The 21449-nt window shown below is 48.2% G+C and overlaps 6 protein-coding genes across 9 annotated transcripts; 5 read left to right on the plus strand and 1 right to left on the minus strand.

Moving 5' to 3' along the window:
* Nucleotides 1–62: 62 nt before the first annotated feature.
* Nucleotides 63–2683, plus strand: LOC108152687 (ras-like protein 2). The gene is made up of 3 exons (XM_017282190.2): nt 63–236; nt 974–1061; nt 1123–2683. The coding sequence occupies exons 1-3, from the start codon at nt 156–158 to the stop codon at nt 1530–1532; spliced, it is 579 nt and encodes a 192-aa protein (XP_017137679.1). The 5' UTR covers nt 63–155; the 3' UTR covers nt 1533–2683.
* A 107-nt stretch (nt 2684–2790) lies between these two features.
* Nucleotides 2791–3440, plus strand: LOC108152688 (adipokinetic hormone). The gene is made up of 2 exons (XM_017282191.2): nt 2791–2960; nt 3029–3440. The coding sequence occupies exons 1-2, from the start codon at nt 2889–2891 to the stop codon at nt 3206–3208; spliced, it is 252 nt and encodes an 83-aa protein (XP_017137680.1). The 5' UTR covers nt 2791–2888; the 3' UTR covers nt 3209–3440.
* A 98-nt stretch (nt 3441–3538) lies between these two features.
* Nucleotides 3539–7132, plus strand: LOC108152689 (venom protease). 2 transcript variants are annotated; one of them, XM_017282193.2, is made up of 7 exons: nt 3539–3828; nt 5347–5516; nt 5585–5891; nt 5959–6255; nt 6321–6532; nt 6607–6678; nt 6932–7132. In XM_017282193.2, the coding sequence occupies exons 1-7, from the start codon at nt 3741–3743 to the stop codon at nt 7070–7072; spliced, it is 1287 nt and encodes a 428-aa protein (XP_017137682.1). In that variant the 5' UTR covers nt 3539–3740; the 3' UTR covers nt 7073–7132. The 2 variants fall into 2 exon arrangements, with proteins under 2 accessions (XP_017137682.1, XP_017137681.1); XM_017282192.2 differs by having other exon boundaries at nt 3768–5122.
* Nucleotides 7133–8900: 1768 nt separating this feature from the next.
* On the plus strand, nt 8901–12187 carry LOC108152685 (venom protease). Of its 2 annotated transcripts, XM_017282184.2 has the most exons (6): nt 8901–9206; nt 10395–10564; nt 10650–10911; nt 10975–11371; nt 11431–11506; nt 11567–12187. In XM_017282184.2, the coding sequence occupies exons 1-6, from the start codon at nt 9104–9106 to the stop codon at nt 12092–12094; spliced, it is 1536 nt and encodes a 511-aa protein (XP_017137673.1). In that variant the 5' UTR covers nt 8901–9103; the 3' UTR covers nt 12095–12187. The 2 variants fall into 2 exon arrangements, with proteins under 2 accessions (XP_017137673.1, XP_017137676.1); XM_017282187.2 differs by lacking the exon at nt 10395–10564 and having other exon boundaries at nt 10690–10911.
* A 1350-nt stretch (nt 12188–13537) lies between these two features.
* On the minus strand, nt 13538–21027 carry LOC108153610 (NGFI-A-binding protein homolog). 2 transcript variants are annotated; one of them, XM_017283708.2, is made up of 6 exons: nt 20351–21027; nt 16100–16372; nt 15084–16036; nt 14278–14369; nt 14132–14210; nt 13538–14038 (listed from the first exon to the last, which is right to left on the minus strand). In XM_017283708.2, the coding sequence occupies exons 1-6, from the start codon at nt 20832–20834 to the stop codon at nt 13781–13783; spliced, it is 2139 nt and encodes a 712-aa protein (XP_017139197.1). In that variant the 5' UTR covers nt 20835–21027; the 3' UTR covers nt 13538–13780. The 2 variants fall into 2 exon arrangements, with proteins under 2 accessions (XP_017139197.1, XP_017139198.1); XM_017283709.2 differs by having other exon boundaries at nt 13915–14038; nt 14128–14210.
* Nucleotides 18347–19573, plus strand: LOC117186669. Its single transcript, XM_033387708.1, has 2 exons — nt 18347–19196; nt 19263–19573. The coding sequence occupies exons 1-2, from the start codon at nt 18926–18928 to the stop codon at nt 19433–19435; spliced, it is 444 nt and encodes a 147-aa protein (XP_033243599.1). The 5' UTR covers nt 18347–18925; the 3' UTR covers nt 19436–19573.
* Nucleotides 21028–21449: the final 422 nt, after the last annotated feature.

A 21449-nucleotide genomic window follows, 5' to 3' on the forward strand; every position in this document is an offset into this window, starting at 1 on the left:
CGATCCAGCCCTAATTTTTATTTTCGGTATATTTCTGAGGGTCGGGCGGTATATTTGATCGATAGGTCCACTGTTTGTATCGTTTTTACCGATAGGCTCGTGCGGAAGAAAATAAAAGATTTTAGTTGGCGATTCGAGTCGAAAATAATTAAAAAATGCAGATGCAAACGTACAAGCTGGTCGTCGTCGGTGGCGGCGGCGTTGGAAAGTCAGCCATAACGATACAGTTCATACAGGTAAGGCCCTGGAGCGAAACATTGCTGACGTCGTCGCTCATCGTTAGCCAGAGGGGAGGTGCGGAGCGACAAGTGGGCCCTTGTTTTGGCAAAAGCAACAAGCGAATAGACGATGATGATGGTGATGATGATGTTCGTCTGTGTTTGGAAATGCGTGTGCTACATATTTTCGAGTAGAGATCATCGCCGCGGCAGCAAACTCTTTCGATGTTGATGCCACACCCCCAAAACAATCACAGGGGCCTAGGGTGCCCCCAAAAGTTTGAGTCTCGCTCGTTTGGGTGTGCCCCGCCGAACAGAAGCCTAGGGTCGGTTCAATTCGGTTCGTTTCGGTGCGTTCTGAGGCCTGACATGGTCACGACCACGGTCGCTTTGTCCGTCCATCATCTAGTATGTGGCAATGCGCGCCCGTTTCCATTTATTTTTAGTTATTTGCGTCATCTCCATCTTTCGGATATATGTGTATGCACACACAGACAAGCAGACACCTCCAACGTACTATCCCCCACTCACACATCGCCGAAGATTTTCTTCAACATATAGAGCATATCCACCCGTACTAGTGCGTTTGTTGCCTTGGATCTTTTTGGGATGATAAAAGTGGCGTCTCGTCTCTGTGTGTAAACAAATCACACGGTACGGGAGCTGGACTACCGAGCTACCGAGAAACGCGTCTATCTTAATCTAAATCTAAATCTGTGTGTAAACTAATTTATCTTCGTCTTTCCATCTTGCAGAGCTACTTTGTCACAGACTACGATCCCACCATCGAGGACTCGTACACGAAACAATGCGTCATCGACGATGTGCCAGCCAAATTGGACAGTAAGTGATCCTGACTCTTCAGGATATCAGATGTATGAACTAATGAATATTCCCCTTCTAGTTCTGGATACGGCTGGCCAGGAGGAGTTCAGTGCTATGCGCGAGCAGTACATGCGCTCCGGCGAAGGCTTTCTGCTTGTATTCTCGCTCAACGATCATTCCAGCTTCGATGAGATACCAAAGTTTCAGCGTCAGATATTGAGGGTGAAGGATCGCGACGAGTTCCCCATGCTGATGGTTGGCAACAAGTGCGACCTGGAGCACCAGCGACAGGTCGGCCTGGAGGAGGCCCAAAACACAAGCAGAAACCTGATTATACCTTATATCGAGTGCAGTGCCAAGCTGCGCGTCAATGTCGATCAGGCCTTCCACGAGCTGGTGCGGATTGTGCGCAAATTCCAGATTGCCGAGCGACCCTTCATCGAGGAGGGATACAAGAAGAAGGGCAAAAGGAAGTGCTGCATGATGTAAGGATGCATGCGCCTGTGTCCCCCAAGGTGACCAGCGGAAGCAGCAGCAGCAGCAACACCAACAACAAATTAACGAGTATAACACCAAATTTTAAACACGCGTCGACTGAGCTATGAATTCCGTTGAGAAGACGATAAACCGGTAATCAGAAAAGCCAACAACAGTAACCCCTTAACACGTAACCAGTAAGGCAGCCCCAAAACGAAGTGCATTTCTTACCTGCCCAAAAAACGAACGAATCGAATAAGCTTCTCGCCCAACAATGAAACTCAAAAATGCGACACAGAAACACGCCCATGCCCAAGCCCATATTAAAATTAAAAATACAACGCCAGAAACACACAAAACAGACACGAATAACATACATACATATATATATATATATATATACATATATATTATATATTTTCTACATATATATTTTTGTAATATTATTTGTTGGATCAACGACAACAATTAAGGACAAGACGAATGTTTTCTATGATTATTACAGAAACTGTGGTTCGCAAAAGGCCATTCGTTTTTACATATATGGATGTATGTATGCAAACCGATCCGAACTGATCCGATCCCCCAGGATCGTCGATTGTCATTCGTTGGAACGCTTGTTTCGATTAAGCCAAAATGTAATAATGTGTTATTGTAATTTGTATTGTTATTTACTACTAATATACGCGTACACGTACATATTTATACATATACATATACATATGCATATACGTATATATATTGCTTACAATCCGACAAAATTTTGTTGTAACAAATTGAGTGCCTAAACAAATGCTATTCCTCCCCCGGCCGTACCACCCTTATTCGCTCGCTCCTTTTGTACTATATAAAGCGCACAGCCGTCACTCGTTTAACTAAACATAATTGCAAACTAATCATATTTTTGTACCAGTCCCGAACCAAGTCCTTAAACTACTCGTATGTGTTGTTTGTTTGTTTTTTTTTTTGTATCGCCAAATGTATTTGCAACAGTTGCTTCGAGCCTCAATCTCGTTTAACTCTATACACAGCTTAATTTAACGAACTTATTTTATTTAATGATATACATACCTGCCTATAAATAAAAATATGTATATGGAATATATTTAATATTAAATATATGCGCAATCTAATAAATACATGGAGAATCACAAACGCTTCCACATAGCCGAATGTTTCAATGCGTTTCTGGCGCTAGACTCCGATGATTGACGTCTCTCTCAAAAAATAATCAGAATCCCCACAAGTGCTCCATTAATTAGCCGCAGGACGAAACCACTCCCGTGGTCCGTCTGTTTGTCTGTCTGTGCCTCGTTTGAATCGGGTATAAAAGCGGCAGAGAAGACAGTATCCAGCATAGAACACAGAATGAATACCAAGAGCGAAGTCATCATCATTGCAGCTGTGCTCTGCTTCCTGCTGGCCTGCGTCGAGGGTCAAGTGAGTATCCAGCTAATATTTGAATCCACTGAATCCACTAACACATACTTAAATACATGTCCTTTCAGCTGACATTCTCGCCCGACTGGGGCAAGCGTTCGGTGGGCGGTGCTGGTGGCGGCAGCTCGGGCGTCTTCTTTGAACCGCAGCAGGGCAACTGCAAGACCTCCAACGAAATGCTGCTAGAGATCTTTCGGTTTGTGCAGTCGCAGGCCCAGCTCTTTCTCGACTGCAAGCATCGCGAGTAGGAGAAGGGTCCAATACTGAAGCTCCGATCCGAGAAGAACAAACACACACACACACAGCCACCTATTAATCTATATATATATATATACACTATACATATATATCGATGTCCATTTATACACACACGTAATCGAGGGTAGTCGTAGTCGGCATTTAGATTTAATGGAATTTCCGTTTGATATCCGTCTCTCTTCATTGATGGATGGATCAATAAATAAGCGCATCTAAAGTTGATTCAATTTGAAATTGAATCGTTTGGAAATTGGGTAATTCCCCGACCTTTCGGTGGGCAGACACCCACCACGATTATCGTCTGTCACCTGTCACCTGCTACCTGCCTTCACCTTTTCAAGTTCATCGCTATGTTTGATCCGAAAAAAGTAATGCTTCAAATTAAACTCGATTTAATTCGGGAAATTGCTCTAATTAACACAGACTGCTACCCCCAGCGGATGAGGGTTTAAGTTCTGTTGTGTCAGTGGCCCACGAGTTCAGTTTGACGGTGAAGTTCATTGGATCAAAACGTATACCACAATGCCTGCGATCAGTGGCTCCCAGCAATCGAAAGTTCCCAGAACCCTATTGATGCTTTGGGGACTTTCCCTCTTCACATTGGTCCAGTGTAAGTTCTGCCTCATGTGCATAGTATTGTTTTGTATTGTATCCACAACGAGATCGTGCCAATAGATCAAAGTGAGTTGTAATCGTGTCGTTTCATTTAATGTGTGTCAACATAAACATTCCAAGCCCAACACACATCTGTGGGGGCCCCTTAATGTCCGTCATCTAAAAATGGAATCACTAACAATGGTAATCACAGACCACCACCGAATAAAACGGATTGGAATGAGTGGCGGCTACTATTATCGGATGTCAAGCGCCAGTGGCCGAGATATTTTAATTCCCTCACTGAATTAACGATGCATTTCGGTGTGAATTGGTTTGCTTTGCAATTGTGGTGGAATGTCGATGAATCGGTGAAGAGTTGGAAATTTAAGGCCATGAAAGAGAGGTACAGAAAACCCAAAATACAGTCCTATAGTAAGGAGCAAGCATCTATCTAAAAGAAGACCCTTTTAAATTTACATTGGGTTCGATTTTGGGCCCAAAATCTCACCTGAACCGCTCCTGTCATCCATTGTTTTGGGGGCATCCGACGATTCTTTGGATAATTGAGCTCCACAAACACACAAAATAATTGAATTAAAATCATTATGGGAATTACCATGGTCCACTTCTTGGTCAACAGCAACGGCGGAACAGTAGCCAACTTCTGGCCAAGCAGTACGGACACGGACACGGACACGGATACGTGGCTTGGGAGATCCGATTGATTCTCCATAGAGACAGGAGCATTATGGTACTGCTGGAAGAGTTCTGTGTGAAGGTGTACTTCTGGCCGTTCCTCTCGTACCTGGCCAGCATCAAGGGATGGTGTCCGGTGTATCCGCCAGGTTACTATCCCGTGTACACGTGGCCACAGCCACAGCCACAACCGCCTGTGTTGCCTCCGCTGCCACCGACTGGTCCACTAATACCGCCTCCACCTGCTCTTCCGTCCACACCTCCAGGGATACCGACGTTCCAGCCAACGCCACCGTACCCACAGACACCGTTCACCCCACCGCTGATCACGACGAGCAGCACCAGCTCCTCCACTTCCACCACAATAGCGACTACCAGCACCACAACGGGTGTGACGACAACTAGCACCGCGGGAACCACCCTGCCCGTGCCCACCTGCCCGCCGCAGCCATTGGTGTGCCTGCCCGGAGGCGTGCGTCCGCTGCCCAACTGCCCCTGCATCGATCCTCGCCAGAATGCGCCCCTGGTGGCTGCCACCGGTCTGATCGGTTCGGATATGATGGTTTTCATGCCGCTCAATGCGGGGCGGCGGCGTCGTCGTCGACGACGGCGTCGTATTCTCTTTTGAGAGTCACTCCCGATCCTCTCCTAACCATTCCGCACCACTACCCCTACCCCTACCACATGTCCAACAAAAATTCACAAAAAATGCAATAAACACAAACGATCACAAATGCAAAACAGCTGTAAATCAATTGGCAAATCTCAAAGCTCTCGACGATTCCCTGCCACGATCCCCAATCACAGTCACGTCCTGCTCTGCTCGTACTTCCAGCCCAGACCTGCTACGATGCTCGCTCCCGGCCGGGCAACTGCCTGGCCCTGACTTCCTGCTCCCACCTGGTGGAGGAGTACCAGAGCCAGGTGGGCCAGTCGGCAGGCTCCAACGACTTTCGGTCGTTTCTGGGCCAGTCCATATGCGGCTTCGATGGCTCCACTTTCATGGTAAGCCAAGGGAGGCTATGCCCTTGCTTAGGTTGCTGATCTAAGGACTCCACTCCACTCTTCTGCAGGTCTGCTGTGCCTCGGATCGGTCTACAAATGGCAGGAGTAGAAAGGATCTACTGGTGACCACCACTGCACCCTTTGGCTTCTTTCATTTCTCGCCTCTGGGAGGCGGCACCACCACCGGAAGTCCACCTGTGTTTCAGCCCACACCACCGCCGATGCAGGGCCAAGTGGTGGTCAGACCCAGTCCTAATCTTCCTGCTCTAGCTCCGGCTCCACCTCAACCTCAGATTGCGCCCCAACAGCAGCTGGTCTGTGGCATCAGTGGAGCCACCTCGAACCGCGTGGTGGGCGGCCAGGAGGCTCGAAGAGGCAAGCAATCCCTGCCACTGATCTCCACTGAGAGACTCCTTGATACATCTCTACATCGTTTATGCAGGAGCCTATCCCTGGATTGCCGCCCTGGGCTACTTCGAGGAGTCCAATCGGAATGCCCTGAAGTTCCTCTGCGGCGGCAGCCTCATCCACTCGCACTACGTGATCACCTCCGCCCACTGCATCAACGGCCTGCTCACTCTGGTCCGCCTGGGGGCTCATGATCTGTCCAAGCCCACCGAGGCAGGGGTCATGGACTTTCGCATCCGTCGCACTGTCGTCCACGAACGCTTCGATCTGACGTCCATTGCCAATGACATTGCCCTGATCGAGCTGAGTGGAGTAGCAGCGCCTCTCACTGGTGAGTGGAGAGCAGGCGGAACGGTCTGACTGATCTCTCTCTGTCTAATCCCTATTGATCTCCAGCCAACATAGCGCCCATCTGCCTGCCCGAAGCGGCCAAGTTCCTGCAGCAAGATTTCGTGGGCATGAATCCCTTCATTGCCGGTTGGGGGGCCTCCAAGCACCAGGGACCCACGTCCCAGGTTTTGCGCGATGCCCAGGTGCCGATCGTGGCCCGTCAGAGCTGCGAGCAGAGCTACAAGTCCGTGTTCCGGTTTGTCCAATTTAGCGACAAGGTGAGCCACAATCACCTTTCCACAGGGGAATCCTCAGATTCCGAGCATGGATGCTATAATTAATCCTTTTTCAGGTGATCTGTGCTGGCAGCTCCAGCGTTGATGCCTGCCAGGGGGATTCCGGTGGACCACTCATGATGCCGCAGGTCAGTTACATGTCTCATATCTCACATCTCCGATCTCATCTCTTGGTCAGTGAGTCATTGAACCTGTTTTGGCCACATCTTGTGCACATCTTGTGCTCCAAGGTGGTTCAGTCTGTCTGGCCGCTAATTGCCTGCGCACCGCACCGGTGACGTCTGAATCAGTGGCCAACAATGTTTTTGTTTGTTTATGAGAATTTCTGGGATTTGCCAAAACATCTAACATTCTATCCATCTGTTTCCGTTCCACTTTCAGCTGGAGGGCAGCGGCTACAGGTTCTACCTGCTGGGCCTCGTCTCGTTCGGCTATGAGTGTGCGCGACCCAATTTCCCAGGGGTCTATACGAGAGTCGCCTCCTACGTTCCATGGATCAGGCAGCAGATCTCAATGGGGTAGGGGAGCACCAAAAACAGCTCACTTACAAAACGGGGCGTATAGGCGGGGATAATGCAAAATTATAGGTATATGTGTTATAATAAAAAATACAGTAAATTGGATGTTTTAATGTTCCCACCTGATTTATTTTTAATTGATTTTACACTCAGTGATGGAAAACAAAAATGAACTAAATTCTCAATATCCATCTGCATGACTAAGTCGTTCTTCTTTGGATTTAGGTTCAAGATCAAGATTCAAATATTACTTAACAGTCTGTGAGAGGTTCTTCTCCGGCTATATCTTACGTGAAAAACAACCAATTTGTTGAATTAAATATTGTGTTATCTTTTATGCTAAATCGGAAAACTCTAAAAATCGCATGGGAACCTGTGGGAATTCTTTCTACGAGTATAGTCATAAATTTTTTATAGCTTTTTTAATTCAGTTTGCGTTATTTTTAGCGCTTTAACAATGTATGAGCAGCGCGATTATATTATAGGAATTGAGTGTTATTCGCGATAGGAATCAATCAATAAAATAAACTGAGTTTATTTGAGGGCAGAACTTTGAAACTGTTGGAGGGATAAAATAATGTCGGGCATGCGTGCTGTGCTGAAATATTGATAAAGTAGTCATCTGTCGAGCCGGAACCGAAAAAGAGCAGTTCTTCGACTGCGATCGGAAATTCCCGCACTTGGGCCACCCGCTGGCACCTGTGCTGCATTGCCAATCAATCTGTGGGATTACTCATAATAGAATGCTTTACATTATGCCACTCTCGGCTGCATCGCTCGCATGCCAATTGGCTCTGGACTAAAGCTCTGGCTTTTGGCAGCCTGGAGGCGGAATGCCAAGCATGCCGATTGGCCCGTTCTAAGGCGAATTAAGTAAGGCGATACTTAGTATAACTGCAAAATCAAACGATGCCGTCACATGGCACCCCCTCATACACTCTTTCTGCGATAGTAGCTGTAATCGCTCAATCAGGGGAGAGCTTTTACGATTCGTGCATACGAATGCAATGTCAATGCTAATCTTGATACGGATAGAGAGAGACAGAACAGAAGCAGCGGCAGCGCGGCGGCGGCGGCTGCGGCGGCCGCTCTGCAGCAGACCTTAGACAGCGGTTGGAGGCATCATAGCAGTTTGTTAAGTGATTCCCAATTGACATGTCAACTGGATCCGTTTTAATTTCCCTTGATAAATGGCATTTTAAATTTTTGTTTCATTCGTCTAATTGAGTCACAAAATTCTTGGGACTGGACCAATGACAAATGCGGAGCAAGGCGCCAAAACGGCAGACAAACAAAGTGACCTCACACTCTCACACGCATTACGCGGTAGTTGTAATTGTATATTTCTAGTGGGCATAAAGGAACATAGAAACACACAGCACATAGCATACTCTTACGACTATAATTTGCCTCCTTTTGACTCATCCGTTGAACGATTCCCATTCCATTAAAACGCTATTTTCGTATAATTTTAGGTTTGAGTTCTATTATTACATGCACACATTTGGAAATTTGTATTGCGTTAGTGTTTAAATATGGGTCTGGGAAAATCGTGTCTCCCCCGATCGACCGAGTTTGGTGATTTTTCCGGCTTGATTAATATATTTCAAAAGCGATTAAATTTGTGCTACCATCAAAATCCAAGTGAACCCCAAATGAAATGATCTCTATTCGCATTCGCATTCGAATTTGCAATCGCACTCGCACTCGCACCGCTGTTCCGTTAGTGAGAGCTTGCAAGAGAACTACCGACGACCGACGCAACGCAGTGGGATCGCTCTGGGAGAGAGATAGATCGGACTGCATATAAAGCTCAGCTCAAGCGGCCGAGTTCTCAGACAACACGAAGACGCGACGCGATGCGAGCCGATGCTTTGGTCACGCAAGCTAACAAATTTAACAAATACAAATTATTATTAAACGAAGAAGCTTCGATTTTGATTTGAATTTCGATTCGAGAGACATTTCAGTCTGATAACGATCGTCCGACAGTGAACAGTAAACAGTGAACAGTGAACGCCGCGAAGCTCTCGCCATGAAGTCGGTGTTTGGTGCCAGTGCTGTGATCACTCTCCTCTACTTCCTCCTCCTTGGCGAGCCGTCCGCCTTCGCTCAATTTAACAATCAGCGCCGGCAAGGTAGTTACTCGAACTTGTACTCGTACTTAATTAGTAGAAAGCTTTCAGACCTGGCTACTACCTACTACCCATATCTATCTATCATTTCTCATTTCTGTGGAACTTTTAACGATGTGATGTGAGCAAACAAACAACTAATCCGCGCCATCCCAAAACCAGTTCCATTAACAGCAACGAAAATCAGAATCAGAATCAGAATCCGAATTTAAACTAATCAAAACTCATAAAATGTTCAGCGAGTTTCAGCCAATTCGAATGGGAATAACTAAATTGGTCCAAATATTGATTTGATTATCCAAAGATACCCAAAGACACATATGTATGTATGAGTGTAACAGAGTAGGCGCGGATACAAGTTCATGGCAAGTTCGTTGCTCAAGTCTTTCGATCCATTTCCACCTGTCGCACCGGTTAATAGGGCAATTTGTATGAACTGCACAAAATGGTGTCTTAAGTTATTTATTATAAATTTCGGCTCATCGCGTTCAAGTTCAATTCCAGTTCAATTTCGTGAAACCAGTCGCCAAGGTCGGACTCGGACTCAAACTCAGATGTGGACGTGTGGACAGGTGGTTATTACCAGTGAGGCGTTTCCTTAGAGCTGCCTCGTCTCTGTCTTTGTTTACTTTTGCGTGGGGTTTTTTGTTCGAGTGTTTTGTGTTAATGATTAAGTGTGTAGATTGTTAGAAGTGTCAAAGTTTTTATTACTATATGTAAATCGTAGTGCAAAGAATCGGACTAAACTAACCCCACCCCTTGTCTTGGTATGCCTACAAAAAATGAGGAATATTCTTGCTTTTAAAGGGGTTTTTATAAAAGAATTGCTGAGATAAGTTTCGGTAATCTTTCAATATTATAGTATTAAAGGCTATTGAGATTGAGACTCATATGATCGTTGCTGGAATTGCTTAGATCAGAACTACTACATATATCATGTCTTTTTCGACTAACTTTACCTCACAGACACATCTTTTGTGGCCACATTCGGTAGAAGTAACCTAATACTAATATTTAACTCATTGTTCCAATTATTTCCTACTAAAATAACCATAGAAATGTTTAACAATTCAATGGTTTGTGTCATATTTTCAATCAGTCCCGCCCAAAGACTAACCCACAACTTGGCTTCCGATCTTCGTCTTTCGTCCTCTAATGTGGAACCTCTCCGTTGTGCCCTCTCTCTTCCAGTTCGTCAGAACTGCATCACTCCAGAGAACTACTATGGCAGCTGCGTGGCGCTTAGATACTGCCCCCAGGTGGTGAACGTATTCCAGAGCACCAGCAGAGAGCGCGCTGAGCGCTATGTGATCGCCCTGCAACGCAGCTGTGGCACCCGCAACTTCAATGGGGATCCGGTGGTAGGGAGCACACACTCTTTCTCTCATTTCTCAACTTTTGCGGTTATGCTGAGCTTTGGCTTCTCTTGCTTCTCCCTCCCTGCAGCTGTGCTGTACTTCTCCGCAGAATAATCCACAGACCACAGAGCGGCCATCCAATCCCTTCTTTCCCAAAGAGCAACCGTTTGTGGGTCCTCAGCCGCCGCCAGATGTGCCCAATCGCAATCCCTTCCTGACCACGCAGCGACCACCCACCACCACCACAACGACGACAACGACGCGTGCTCCGGTTACCTCGGCAGCACCGCTGCTGGAGCTCCGTGGACCCGTCTGCCGTGGACCGGACACCAAGCCCGGCAATTGCGTCGGTTAGTATTTCTGTGGAGTGTGTACCTCTCGACTGCCTCTAACCATCTGCATTCCCGCATCAGATATCAAAAGCTGCCCTTTGTTGCTCAATCAACTGATTGCCAAGCAGAAGGATTCCACCTTCGTGAGCTTCCTGCAGGCCTCGCAGCGCATCTGCGGCAACGTAGGCTCCACGGTCTGCTGCCCCAATGGCCAGACGGCGACGAATGAGCCGGTAGTCACTCCCACAGTCAGCACGGAGGATGTGCCCCGACGTCTGCCCAATGTGGAGGAGGGATGTGGCTACACTCTGAACACCTTCAAGAAGATCGTTGGCGGCGAGGTGAGTCGCAAGGGGGCCTGGCCCTGGATTGCGCTCTTGGGCTACGATGATCCCTCCTCGTCGCCGTTCAAGTGCGGTGGAACTCTGATCACCGCCAGACATGTGCTCACAGCGGCCCACTGCATCCGTCAGGACCTGTAAGTGAAAGTTTCTCCTCTCTCCAGAGCTCTGTCCTAAGACTATCAATTGATTGCAGAATTTTCGTGCGACTGGGCGAACATGATCTCTCCACGGACACCGAGACGCGCCATGTGGACGTTAATGTGATCCGAGTAGGTCCAATATATCCCAAGGTCTATACTTCTTATAACTGGAGTATTCTCTGCTTTCAGTATGTGTCCCATGCAGAGTACAATCGCCAAAATGGACGCAGCGACATTGCCATTCTGTATCTGGAGCGGAACGTACAGTTCACGGACAAGATCACCCCCATCTGCCTGCCCCACACGCCACAGCTGCGGGGCAAGTCCTATGTGGGCTACATGCCCTTCGTGGCTGGCTGGGGCAAGACCCAGGAGGGCGGGGAGTCGGCCACCGTGCTGAACGAGCTACAGATCCCCATCTTCGACAACGAGCAGTGCCGCGAGAGCTACGCCAAGCAGAAACGCTACTTCTCCGCCGACCAGTTCGACAGTGCGGTCGTGTGTGCTGGCGTCCTCACCGGCGGCAAGGACACCTGCCAGGGCGACTCCGGTGGCCCACTGATGATACCCGAGCCGTACCAGAACAGCGTGCGCTTCTATCTGATCGGCGTGGTCTCGTACGGCATTGGGTGTGCGAGGCCGGAGGTGCCCGGCGTCTACTCTAGTACCCAGCACTTCATGGACTGGATCATCGAGCGGGTCCAGGAGACGACCTGAGATTGAGATGCCATCCACTTCTATCCATTGTATTTTTTTCTACCTATGTAATAAGCTCTCCCCCAACTCGAAGTAAACTTCCTCTCAGATTCTGTAAGCGTAAAACTCTCGGAACTCGGGGAATTTCTGGCTTCTGGGCTGTGGGATCTGCGATCGAGTGCAAATATTGACACTGGCCCTTTTGTCTTGGCCTTTGTTCTCATGACACCGCGGCGATGTCTAATCCCCGGGTCATGTGCCTGGACGCAGCGCGATCCCCTTTGAGGGTTGTGCCTTGGCCTGACGCTTATGCTTATGCAAATCGAGGGCAAGACGCTTCATCGATCATGCTGGTAATGATCGCGTCTTGGGCCACCCCTAGGAGAGGGTTATGTAAATGCGAGCATGCAAGGATGCCTGGACATGAACTGCATTGTAATTGCATTGAAAGAAGCCACAAGCGCGGATTTGCATAACTGATCGCAGGCGCAGCGATGTCTTCAAGGTTCCTTCTATCGCCTGGGCGCCATCTCCGTCTCTCGCCGAACAAAAGGGGCAGAGCATCAGAACATCCCCTGCCCCAACTTAAGTCAACAGTAGAAACAGCAGATGAACAGAAATCAAATGCCAGACACAATGTAAGACGAATCCTTTTAGAAGTCAGAACGCCTCCCGCGCATTTGTGGCCACATGGCTGGGGTTCTCGGTTGCTCGGGTCTTTTGTGTGCTGCATCCACATTGTGATTCCAATCGCATCTGGCAGATGATTTAGTGCTTAAGCGAGAGTTCATTAAACTGCCTTACCTTCCCCTGATCTCATTCATCTCTTTAAAATTAAGTTTCAATCACAACAGCGAAAGTAAAGCAGAAGGGACACTGATCCCTGATCTGATCATCATCATCATCATCAATAATGCCAACAAAATTTGCATCCCAAGAATCGCCCTCTCTTGTTTTTTTTTTTTGCTAAATTTGCATACCTAAACCGCTTCCCGAAACCCCACCTCACATGCCACAAGGGTGTTAATATCATCATTACCCGATTCCCAGACAACAGACAAGATTTTCGCAAGGGTTTGCAAGGGTTTGCCTTTTGCGGTGTCAAGAGCTGCACAAAGGGTTTGCCCACAATCGCAAATGTAAACACGATCCGTCAATATCAATTGTGATCTGCAATAGTGATCAATGATAGCGATGATCTCTCAATTTGCAGTGATAGGCCGAAGGCCATTATAAGCCAATCCATGATCGGAAAACTCTGCTGCTACGCTGCTGGCTGCGCTGCCCCGTCGTCGTCGTGCAATGTGCTATCAGTGCTGTATCGAGTGATATAATAAAAACCCTTATAAACCTGTATAGCGAGGCAACAATGTTGCTAGTTAATGGGGATGGCTGTAACCATTATCCGTGATGCTAGCGGGGTTCACTTTGATTCGAAAGAAATGAAAGATTTTTCTTATTCTGGTTGAACTTTACTAGAGTTTTATTTTCTTCTATATAACTAAATGATGCATTTATTACAGCAAGTATATTTTAGTATAGATCACAGAGATTACAAACTAATCATTCACTTAAGCGACATACTAAAAAAAATGTTCCTCTTGGACGAATCTAAACTAATGGAATTGCACTTGAATTATAACGATTTATACATCTAAATCTGGCACTACAACAGAGGATCGGAGGATCGGATCTCTTTTTCTTCAGCTAGGCTTCCGGGGAGGCGGCAGCGGCGGCGGCATTCCTTTTCAGGGCCAGAACTTCGTTCAGTGTGGGACTGAGGGCGAGGGCGGGATTGGCCACGGCTATGATGTTGTCCCCCGCAGCGGAGATGACCTGGACGCCGCTCAGAGTTGAGGGCGCGGAGACGGTGCCACTTAAGTCCACAGATTCGCAGGGCGTGGACGAGGCATCCATCTGGCGGGAGAGGGGCGACCGCTCACCTTCCAGACCATTGCAGGCCGTCTGTGTGGGGGAAGATGGGAGAGAAAAATCGTTCTTTACTCGGGGTCTCCCTCCGGGGCGGACTGCACGCATAGCGCTCCAACACATACTCACTGGCATTGGCGGGGAGCTGGAGGAGTTGCTGAAGGAGAACCGCGAGTCGTTGTCCTCAAAGTCGGCCGTCTTGCCCAGCCTGGATAGGAACGATCAGGACGTATTTTAGTTAAATTTAAAAAAAAGGATTTCTCTCTCATACTCACGAGAACTTGGCGATCTCCGTAAGGTCGAATGGCGGCTTGGCGAACTTCTGGTACATGGCAAAGAGATTGTAGCGCGAGTCCTCCACAGCTTCCTTTTATGTATGGGTTATCAATGAGATCAAGGATTAAAGTCTCTGCAGGGGCTACAAAAATCGTACTACGAATTGAAGCTTGAAGCTAAGCGTGGCAAGAAGAGAGTTCTTGTGGAGTTTGTATGGCAAAAGGAAGAATAGACAATTGGATATTTCGTAGGACTCATTTATTTATTGACTCAACAGAGAAGGAGGTACAACAATCAATATATTGCAAAGGACTACCGACTAAATAACTTTTGGCTATATATAATCGATGCTTGACTATAGTAACTAAGCGTAAGGGGTTAGTGGCAAGGCGAAAAGTGGGTGTTAAGTGAAGATCAAAGATCAAAGTTACAAACAAAATACCAGAAGTATCTATAGTCAAAAAACGCAACAATCTAAGATAATACTGATTACTTTATAATAATACTAAGATAGTACGGATTTCTACCGATTGAAAGTTCTATTTACAAAGAGGGTTCCCCCATAAGAAGGGAGTGATATGGTATGGCTGAAAACCGATCCCAAAGCTATCCCAGATATTCTTAAAAGAACCTCTGGATTATATGTTAGTGTTAGTATTTGTGTTCTGCGGATCGCGAAAGCTGCAAAGCAAAGTTTTGGTTATCCCCCCGCCCTCAAGCTGGAAGCTCCCCGAAAGCTGTTGGCTGAAGCTGAAGCACTGCACCAGGCGACGACTTACGGCTCTACGGATTCAATCTTCCTTACCCTGTTGAGATCCATGGGCAGCTGTGCCGCCTCCGTGGAGGAGAGACGCTGCCGCTTGGGCGGCATCGACGCATCGCTCGACTCGCAGTCAACATCGCTGGGCACACAGCCCGAGCCCGAGCCAGAGCCAGAGCCCCGCGCTCCACCCGCACCATGGGCACCCGGCAGCTGGGTGAGCAGTCCCCCGTAGCGGGCTATGCTCGCCGAGTGGCCGAATCCTGCATCCTTGACTATCTGCCGCGCCAGCGGGAAGAGCTCGTCGCGGCGGGTAAGCAACCAGATGGTCTGGGGATTGCGACAGAGCTGGGCGGCCGCCTCGTTGACGCACACCTCATGGAGCGTGAGGGGCTTCTCCGGGCGGCGCTTGCAGTCGAAGCGGCCGTAGATGGCCGAGTACTTACGGATCTCGTCCATGCGACGCGGATCGTGCTCGCTCATGGCTATCACCTGCTCCAGTTCGCGGGTGGTGCGCTTCCGGGTGGTCTGGGCGCGTGGCTCCCGCTGCGGCAGCTGGCGGCCGATCTTCTCCGCGCACATGGTGATGCGCTGGATCTGCATCTCGGTGAGGACCGGCGTCAGCTGGGGCGAGCTGGAGGAGACCTGGTGGGCTGTGCTAACCGAGACACAGGCCGCTGATCCTGGCATGCTGCTGGGATTGGCATTGGAATGTGTCTGGGGATTGGGATTGCTAGTCAGGGGTGTTGTGGAGGGCAGGACAATGGAGGGCAGGACGGGCACCGAGGTGCAACTAATTTGGGATATTAGGTGGGGGACAGTCGTGACCGCCGGCGCCGTCGCGGTCGCGGACACAACCGGACCAGGGGCCGGAACCGGGGCCGGCGAGGCCTGGAAGGAACCTGTCGCATTGAAGGAGGGAAATTTTTGGCGGGGCAGGGCAGGCGTGGTGTCCGGATTGAAGACCAGCGCTGGCTTGGGCGGTGTCTCACACAGACCTGGAAGCATCATCACCCGTTTAGTCAAGGATACCAGGAGCTGGCTGGGAGGATCACTCTTACCCAGCTGCGGCATGAGGACGCCCTGGAACAGGCCGGGATTGTTGGCCCACTCATGCAGGGCCTTTTGCAGACGCCGCACGTGCAGGGGCTTGGATGCCATGCCCACCAAAGCCATAATCTCGAGAAACTCCTCCTCGCCGGCGTCGTACAGCTGCTGCACATCGTCACCGCCCATCTCGAGGAGCGTGTCGTAGTAGGCGAGAAGACTGGCCCGCTGGAGCACTCGGTACAGCTGCACCTCCGCCTCGTTGCCCGGCCGGGATGTGGTGATCACTGCAAAGACGCACAAGGAAGAGCAGAAAGGGAAAGGCTTGAAAACAGTTTTCAACCAAAAAACATAAAAACAGGAGGCAAAAAAAAAAATGATATTTATTAAGTTCTGGCCGGGGCCGTTCTCACAATGTTCCGAGCCTATAAGAAAAAAATTTTAATTAAATCGCTTTTTTCCCTTAAAAAAAAAACTCGACGGACGTCTGGACCCTAACCTAACCCTTTTTAGGCAAGGCAAGAGGACAAGCGAGAACGAACGAACGAAAAAAAAAAGCACAGAAAAAGGATGAGGCAAGAGCCGAGGGAAGGGGAACGTGAGCTCGTCTCATCTGCATAACAGAAAGAGAGAGAGGGAAAGTGAGATATGCTGATTCAACCCTTTAGTCCCAAAGGATCTGATCCGACCCGATCCGATGCGATGCGATGTGGTGCGAGTCGGCAAACTCGTTAGAAATGCGTCACGCATGCCCGCAGACCTCGCCGAGGATTGCCAGGATCATTTTAATCTCTCCTCATTTAACTTTTTCGGTTTTATCACTTTCGATTTTTAGCAAAAAAAATAATATAATAAATAAAGAGAAAGAAGAGATGCGCGCCCAGGGGAAGGGGGTAAATTAATTCCTTGAATTCCGTGTGAAATGTACAGAAAATGGAAGTTTTCTTGGGTTCTTGAGCGATTTATTGCCCTCGCATCCTAATGATTTCAAGATTCCCGGATCGCTGAGGCAGCAGTTACTGTTATGGCACCACAGTCCAAAATGGACGAGACTGACGACACTGTCGCTGTAGATGATGATTATGTCAAATCGTAAATAATTATGTGAGAATATTTCAGTCGGCGACAGTCGCCACTGCCATCCAGGCAGAAGCCAGCGGCCAGTAGCCAGAAGCAGCAGCAACATCTTTAATTAATAGAAAAACGAGCTGCGGGCCAACTAAATTATAACAGAGCAGAAAAAGCCTCGTACATCGATTGCTGGCTGATTCTTCTGCTTCGTCTTTTACTGTTTTTTGCGACTCTGCGGACTCTCTGGGAGCAGAGGCGTCAGCAGTCAGCAGCACCAAGGTACAAGCGCATCCACCAACATGCGATGCGCTTTGCTCTTCTCACTTGCAGCCAGTTCTTCTTGTCATTAACCCATCAAAGGGTCCATGGGGCTGTTACAAGTTATGGGTGTTTAGCAGGAGAACAAGAAGAATGAAACTTTATTTTCAGCGCTGATTGCATCGGTCGGAAGCTGAACGGCTCTCGAAACTGAACACGCAATTAGTGCTTGAAAGTTGATCAATAATTAGTCTAATGGATAACCAAGGTTAACTGGACTGTCAAAAATGCCTTCGAATAGTTGAAAGTGAAAGTGCTACATGTGCCATTGCTCTCATATCATTAAAAATCATTAACTTGCAGCTCTCATATTTAAACAAATCGGCTATTGAACATCTAGAGTTTCCGCTCAAGGGTTAATGGACAGAGCAGGCCACACTTCTAGTCTTTGCAGCCCCCCTCCCGACCCTTTCCAGTGTGGGTATTTAACACAGGCTTGCGTAAGTCGGGAGTCGGGAGTCGGGAGTCTGTCTGGCTAGTCGTGTGAGGAAAGAAGAGGGACATATATACATTTGCAGCAATAAATAAATGAGACGTGATTTCAATACACAAATAATGTCACTGGCAACGGTGGAGGCCAGTGTGCTGCGGGGAGGAAGGAATAACAGCCAGATCTTCTGGCAGGGAGTCAGGGAAGGAGAGAGACTCGAATAATCGGCAGCGCTGCTCCTGCGCAATGCGCGCTGCCTGCTGCAGAGAGAGCTCTGCTCTGCTCTGCTCCTCTTCTTTTTCTCTTTCTGCTTCTACTTCAGATTGTTGCTGATTTTTTATTTATTTAATTTGCGGGTTCGGTTCTGTTTTTTGTTGTTGTTGTTTCCTTCTGCTTCTGTTTCTGCTTGTGCTCTGCTCTTCACTGTTGTTGCTGTTGCTTTTGTCATTTGCTAAATATGTTGTTTTTATGCGAACGGCAAATGGTAAAAATGGACAAAAAATTAACTGCAGTAACTTTTTAGTTGGCACTTGGAAGCAATAATGACATTCGACGCCACATACCAAGCAGCTGCCCAGAAGGAGTGGGCACCAGCACCAGGAATAGGGACCAGACCAGGAACCAGGGACCATGGGCCAGACAGAATATGCGTCTGGTCTGACTGTGTGTTTGTTTGTGTTTGTGTTTGTATGTGCGTGGAGCAGTCAATCGTGCGATCGCCTTCGATTATGGGCAAAAAGTAGACGCCGGGACAAACAGAAAAGCAACAGCCAGCCGCAGACTTTGACTTCAAGCTGGTGCTGGAGTTGGACCTGGAGCTGGACCTGGGGACCTGGGACCTGTGCCTGTGCCTGGGGCCGCCTCCCTCCTCAGATGGCATTGGCAATGGGCAAGTAACCGAAACTATTTCTCATATACAACGATAAATTAAAAGCCAACTTTTTAAACGACCAAATTCTTGTCGATCAAAATTCCATTGGTGGCAATAACTTGGCTGGTACGAGTACGTGCCAATGGCCCGATGATGGCCAGCCAGCCGACGGAGGACCCAAAGCCAGACCCCAGACCCCAGGCCAAACCAAACCAAACCAAAGCGAACCATAACCATAACCTGGCGACATCTTTGACAGAGCCAGAGGCGGGAAACGTATTCTGCAATCAGCATTTTCCAGCGAGAAGAGAACGCGTCTCGTTGGCTGAATCTGGGGATCGGAATAGGGGTGGGGTTCGCAGTCTGCGTCTGCGTCTGAGTCGGAGTCTGAGAGAGATCTTTGCTACCCGCAATGTTTGGGGTGAGTTTTTTCTTAGGTTTTTTTTCTTGTACTTTTTCTATACAACTATTGTGTGTCACCCCTAAGGCAGGGCCTATCATCATGAAGTTGATCTAACGGCTGCCACTGGCAAGCTGCATTACCTGGCTCTGAGTCGATCTCATTGGATGACGACTGCCATTGCTACCTGGGAGCAGATCAGAAAAGAAAGAAAGAACTTTGAGCAGACACATATGCTAAGCAGACACCCCGAGCGCTAGGCAGCAGCACCAAGGAAGTGGAAACCGGAACTCAATCCGCGATTCTTTCTACAATTGCCTCGGAAATAAATAATGGCTGAGCGCAGAGGTAACTTTTTTTGTCTTTTGCTGCGGCCTCTATTGTTAAGCAGGCCCAAGGTCCGTTAGGGCAAGGGACAAGCTTCTTCTGGGGTTCTCCTCAGTTTCCGTTACATAACAGAACGCAACACCGAACAATGGAATGCGAGGCGAAGCTCGAAAAAGAGCGCGAAAATTTCAGCATGTGCCTTCAGGGAAGTTTAGTGATGGATTCCCAAAGGAAAATACTATAGAATCCATAGATAAGGACATCACCATACATAAGGAAAAGGACATCTGCAAGGCAGAATAGTTCTGATGAGGTTCTTCTTAAATTCTTAAATTGGTAGAGCTGAACCTTAATCTTCGGCAAGCTAAAATTAGTGATTTTCATTGAGAAAAAACTATGAAAAAATCAGAAATAACAAGGACCAAGGACATCTGCAAATCGCATAAGTGAAATTTTTTCAAAACTGAATTTATATTTTGTATTCATCATTTAGCAAAAGGGGCGTCGAAATGGCTTGAATGAAAATGGTGGATGATTTTAGTTGAAAGCATTTAGGAAGTAACTAAACGTATTGTATTAGTCATGAAAAGGGGTCAACGACTGGCTTATAAGCACGGAAATCTTTAATTTGGCCAGCACTCCCACATATCCTTTAGTAATTTAGTAAAAAAAAATCAGCTTCCTCTAAAGGTGTATCTGTATTCCCAACAAACCCTTTAAGATAATCTAGATTTGTCTACAAGATACGAGTATCCCAAATTTCGGATATCCCCCCTGTCTAATCAAGAACTTAAAATTATCAAACGCAATCTATATAATTATTGGGGAATCTCTTCCATTCCACTTACTTGTTCCATTCGCATTCCTCCCGAAGATCTTGCCCTGCGGACTCAGAATGGGGCTGGAGGATGCCGACGGGGCGCCGGAGAGGGAGCGCTGACCCTCGGACAGACCGCTGGCCAGTGACAGGTTGTAGAGATCCTCCTGCTTGGCGGCCTCCAGGCTGGTGGTCAGCAGCTGCGACTGCGTGACGTGGGTGGTGGGTGTGGCAGAGGCGGAGGTGGAGGTGGAGGCTGGAGCCAGACTTAGACTCGCGCTGGATGCTGGCTGACTGTGGCTGTGACTGTGCTGACTCTTGCTGCTCGTACTGGCAGCAGGCGAGGGGGTGGACACCACTACCGTAGACGAAGTTGTGGTCGGCGTGGAGGGCGAATTGGCATTGGCCTCCATTGCTGGGTGTCGATGATCGTGATGGATATCCTTTTCGATACTTGGCACAACGGAAGTGGACAGGAACCAGGCACAAAAAAAAACAACCAAAATAAAATGCATGCAAAAGCAAACGACGAACACAAAAACGGATGCACTATCGGGATCGGGATTCAACTACAATCTACAATCTTGACTACACTAATTTCTTTCGAGGATCGCTTAGGATCGAGCAGGAGCAACAGTATCGTTTCACACGAGAGCGCGCTTCGCAAGGTTTCTCTTCTTTCGATCTATGCGATCCACTCAGCTCGAGGCCAGATGAAGTTCTGTTGTCGTGTTGCCGCGTGGACGGCTCGGGAACCCTTTTTCCGAAGCAGCAGCACCACTCGGACCCTGCTTTCGTTTTCTTCCAGGGAGGAGTGCGGAACGAGGACACTGCATAAAATCACGTAGCAGACGAGAAAGGGTTAAAACAGGGATAAAAACAAAGCAGTGGAAGGAGAGCGGCAGTCGGGCGGTGAGGAGTGCAAGGGTATTGGCGCTTCCAGTTTTCTTTCGAGGGTAAGTTTTTATTTCCAGAGGCCGTACACACACAGAAGAGAGCGAGAGCGAGCGAGAAAGAGAAAGAGAGATCGAGGGAGGGAGAGAGCGAGAGCGAAGGAGAGAGAGTTGAGTAGAAATCCAAGTTTGAGTGAGTTTTTTGTGCTCCGCCTCTGGGAATAGATATCACCTTTG

Source organism: Drosophila miranda, chromosome XR (assembly GCF_003369915.1).
Source record: "Drosophila miranda strain MSH22 chromosome XR, D.miranda_PacBio2.1, whole genome shotgun sequence".
Classification (NCBI taxonomy): Eukaryota; Metazoa; Arthropoda; class Insecta; order Diptera; family Drosophilidae; genus Drosophila; species Drosophila miranda.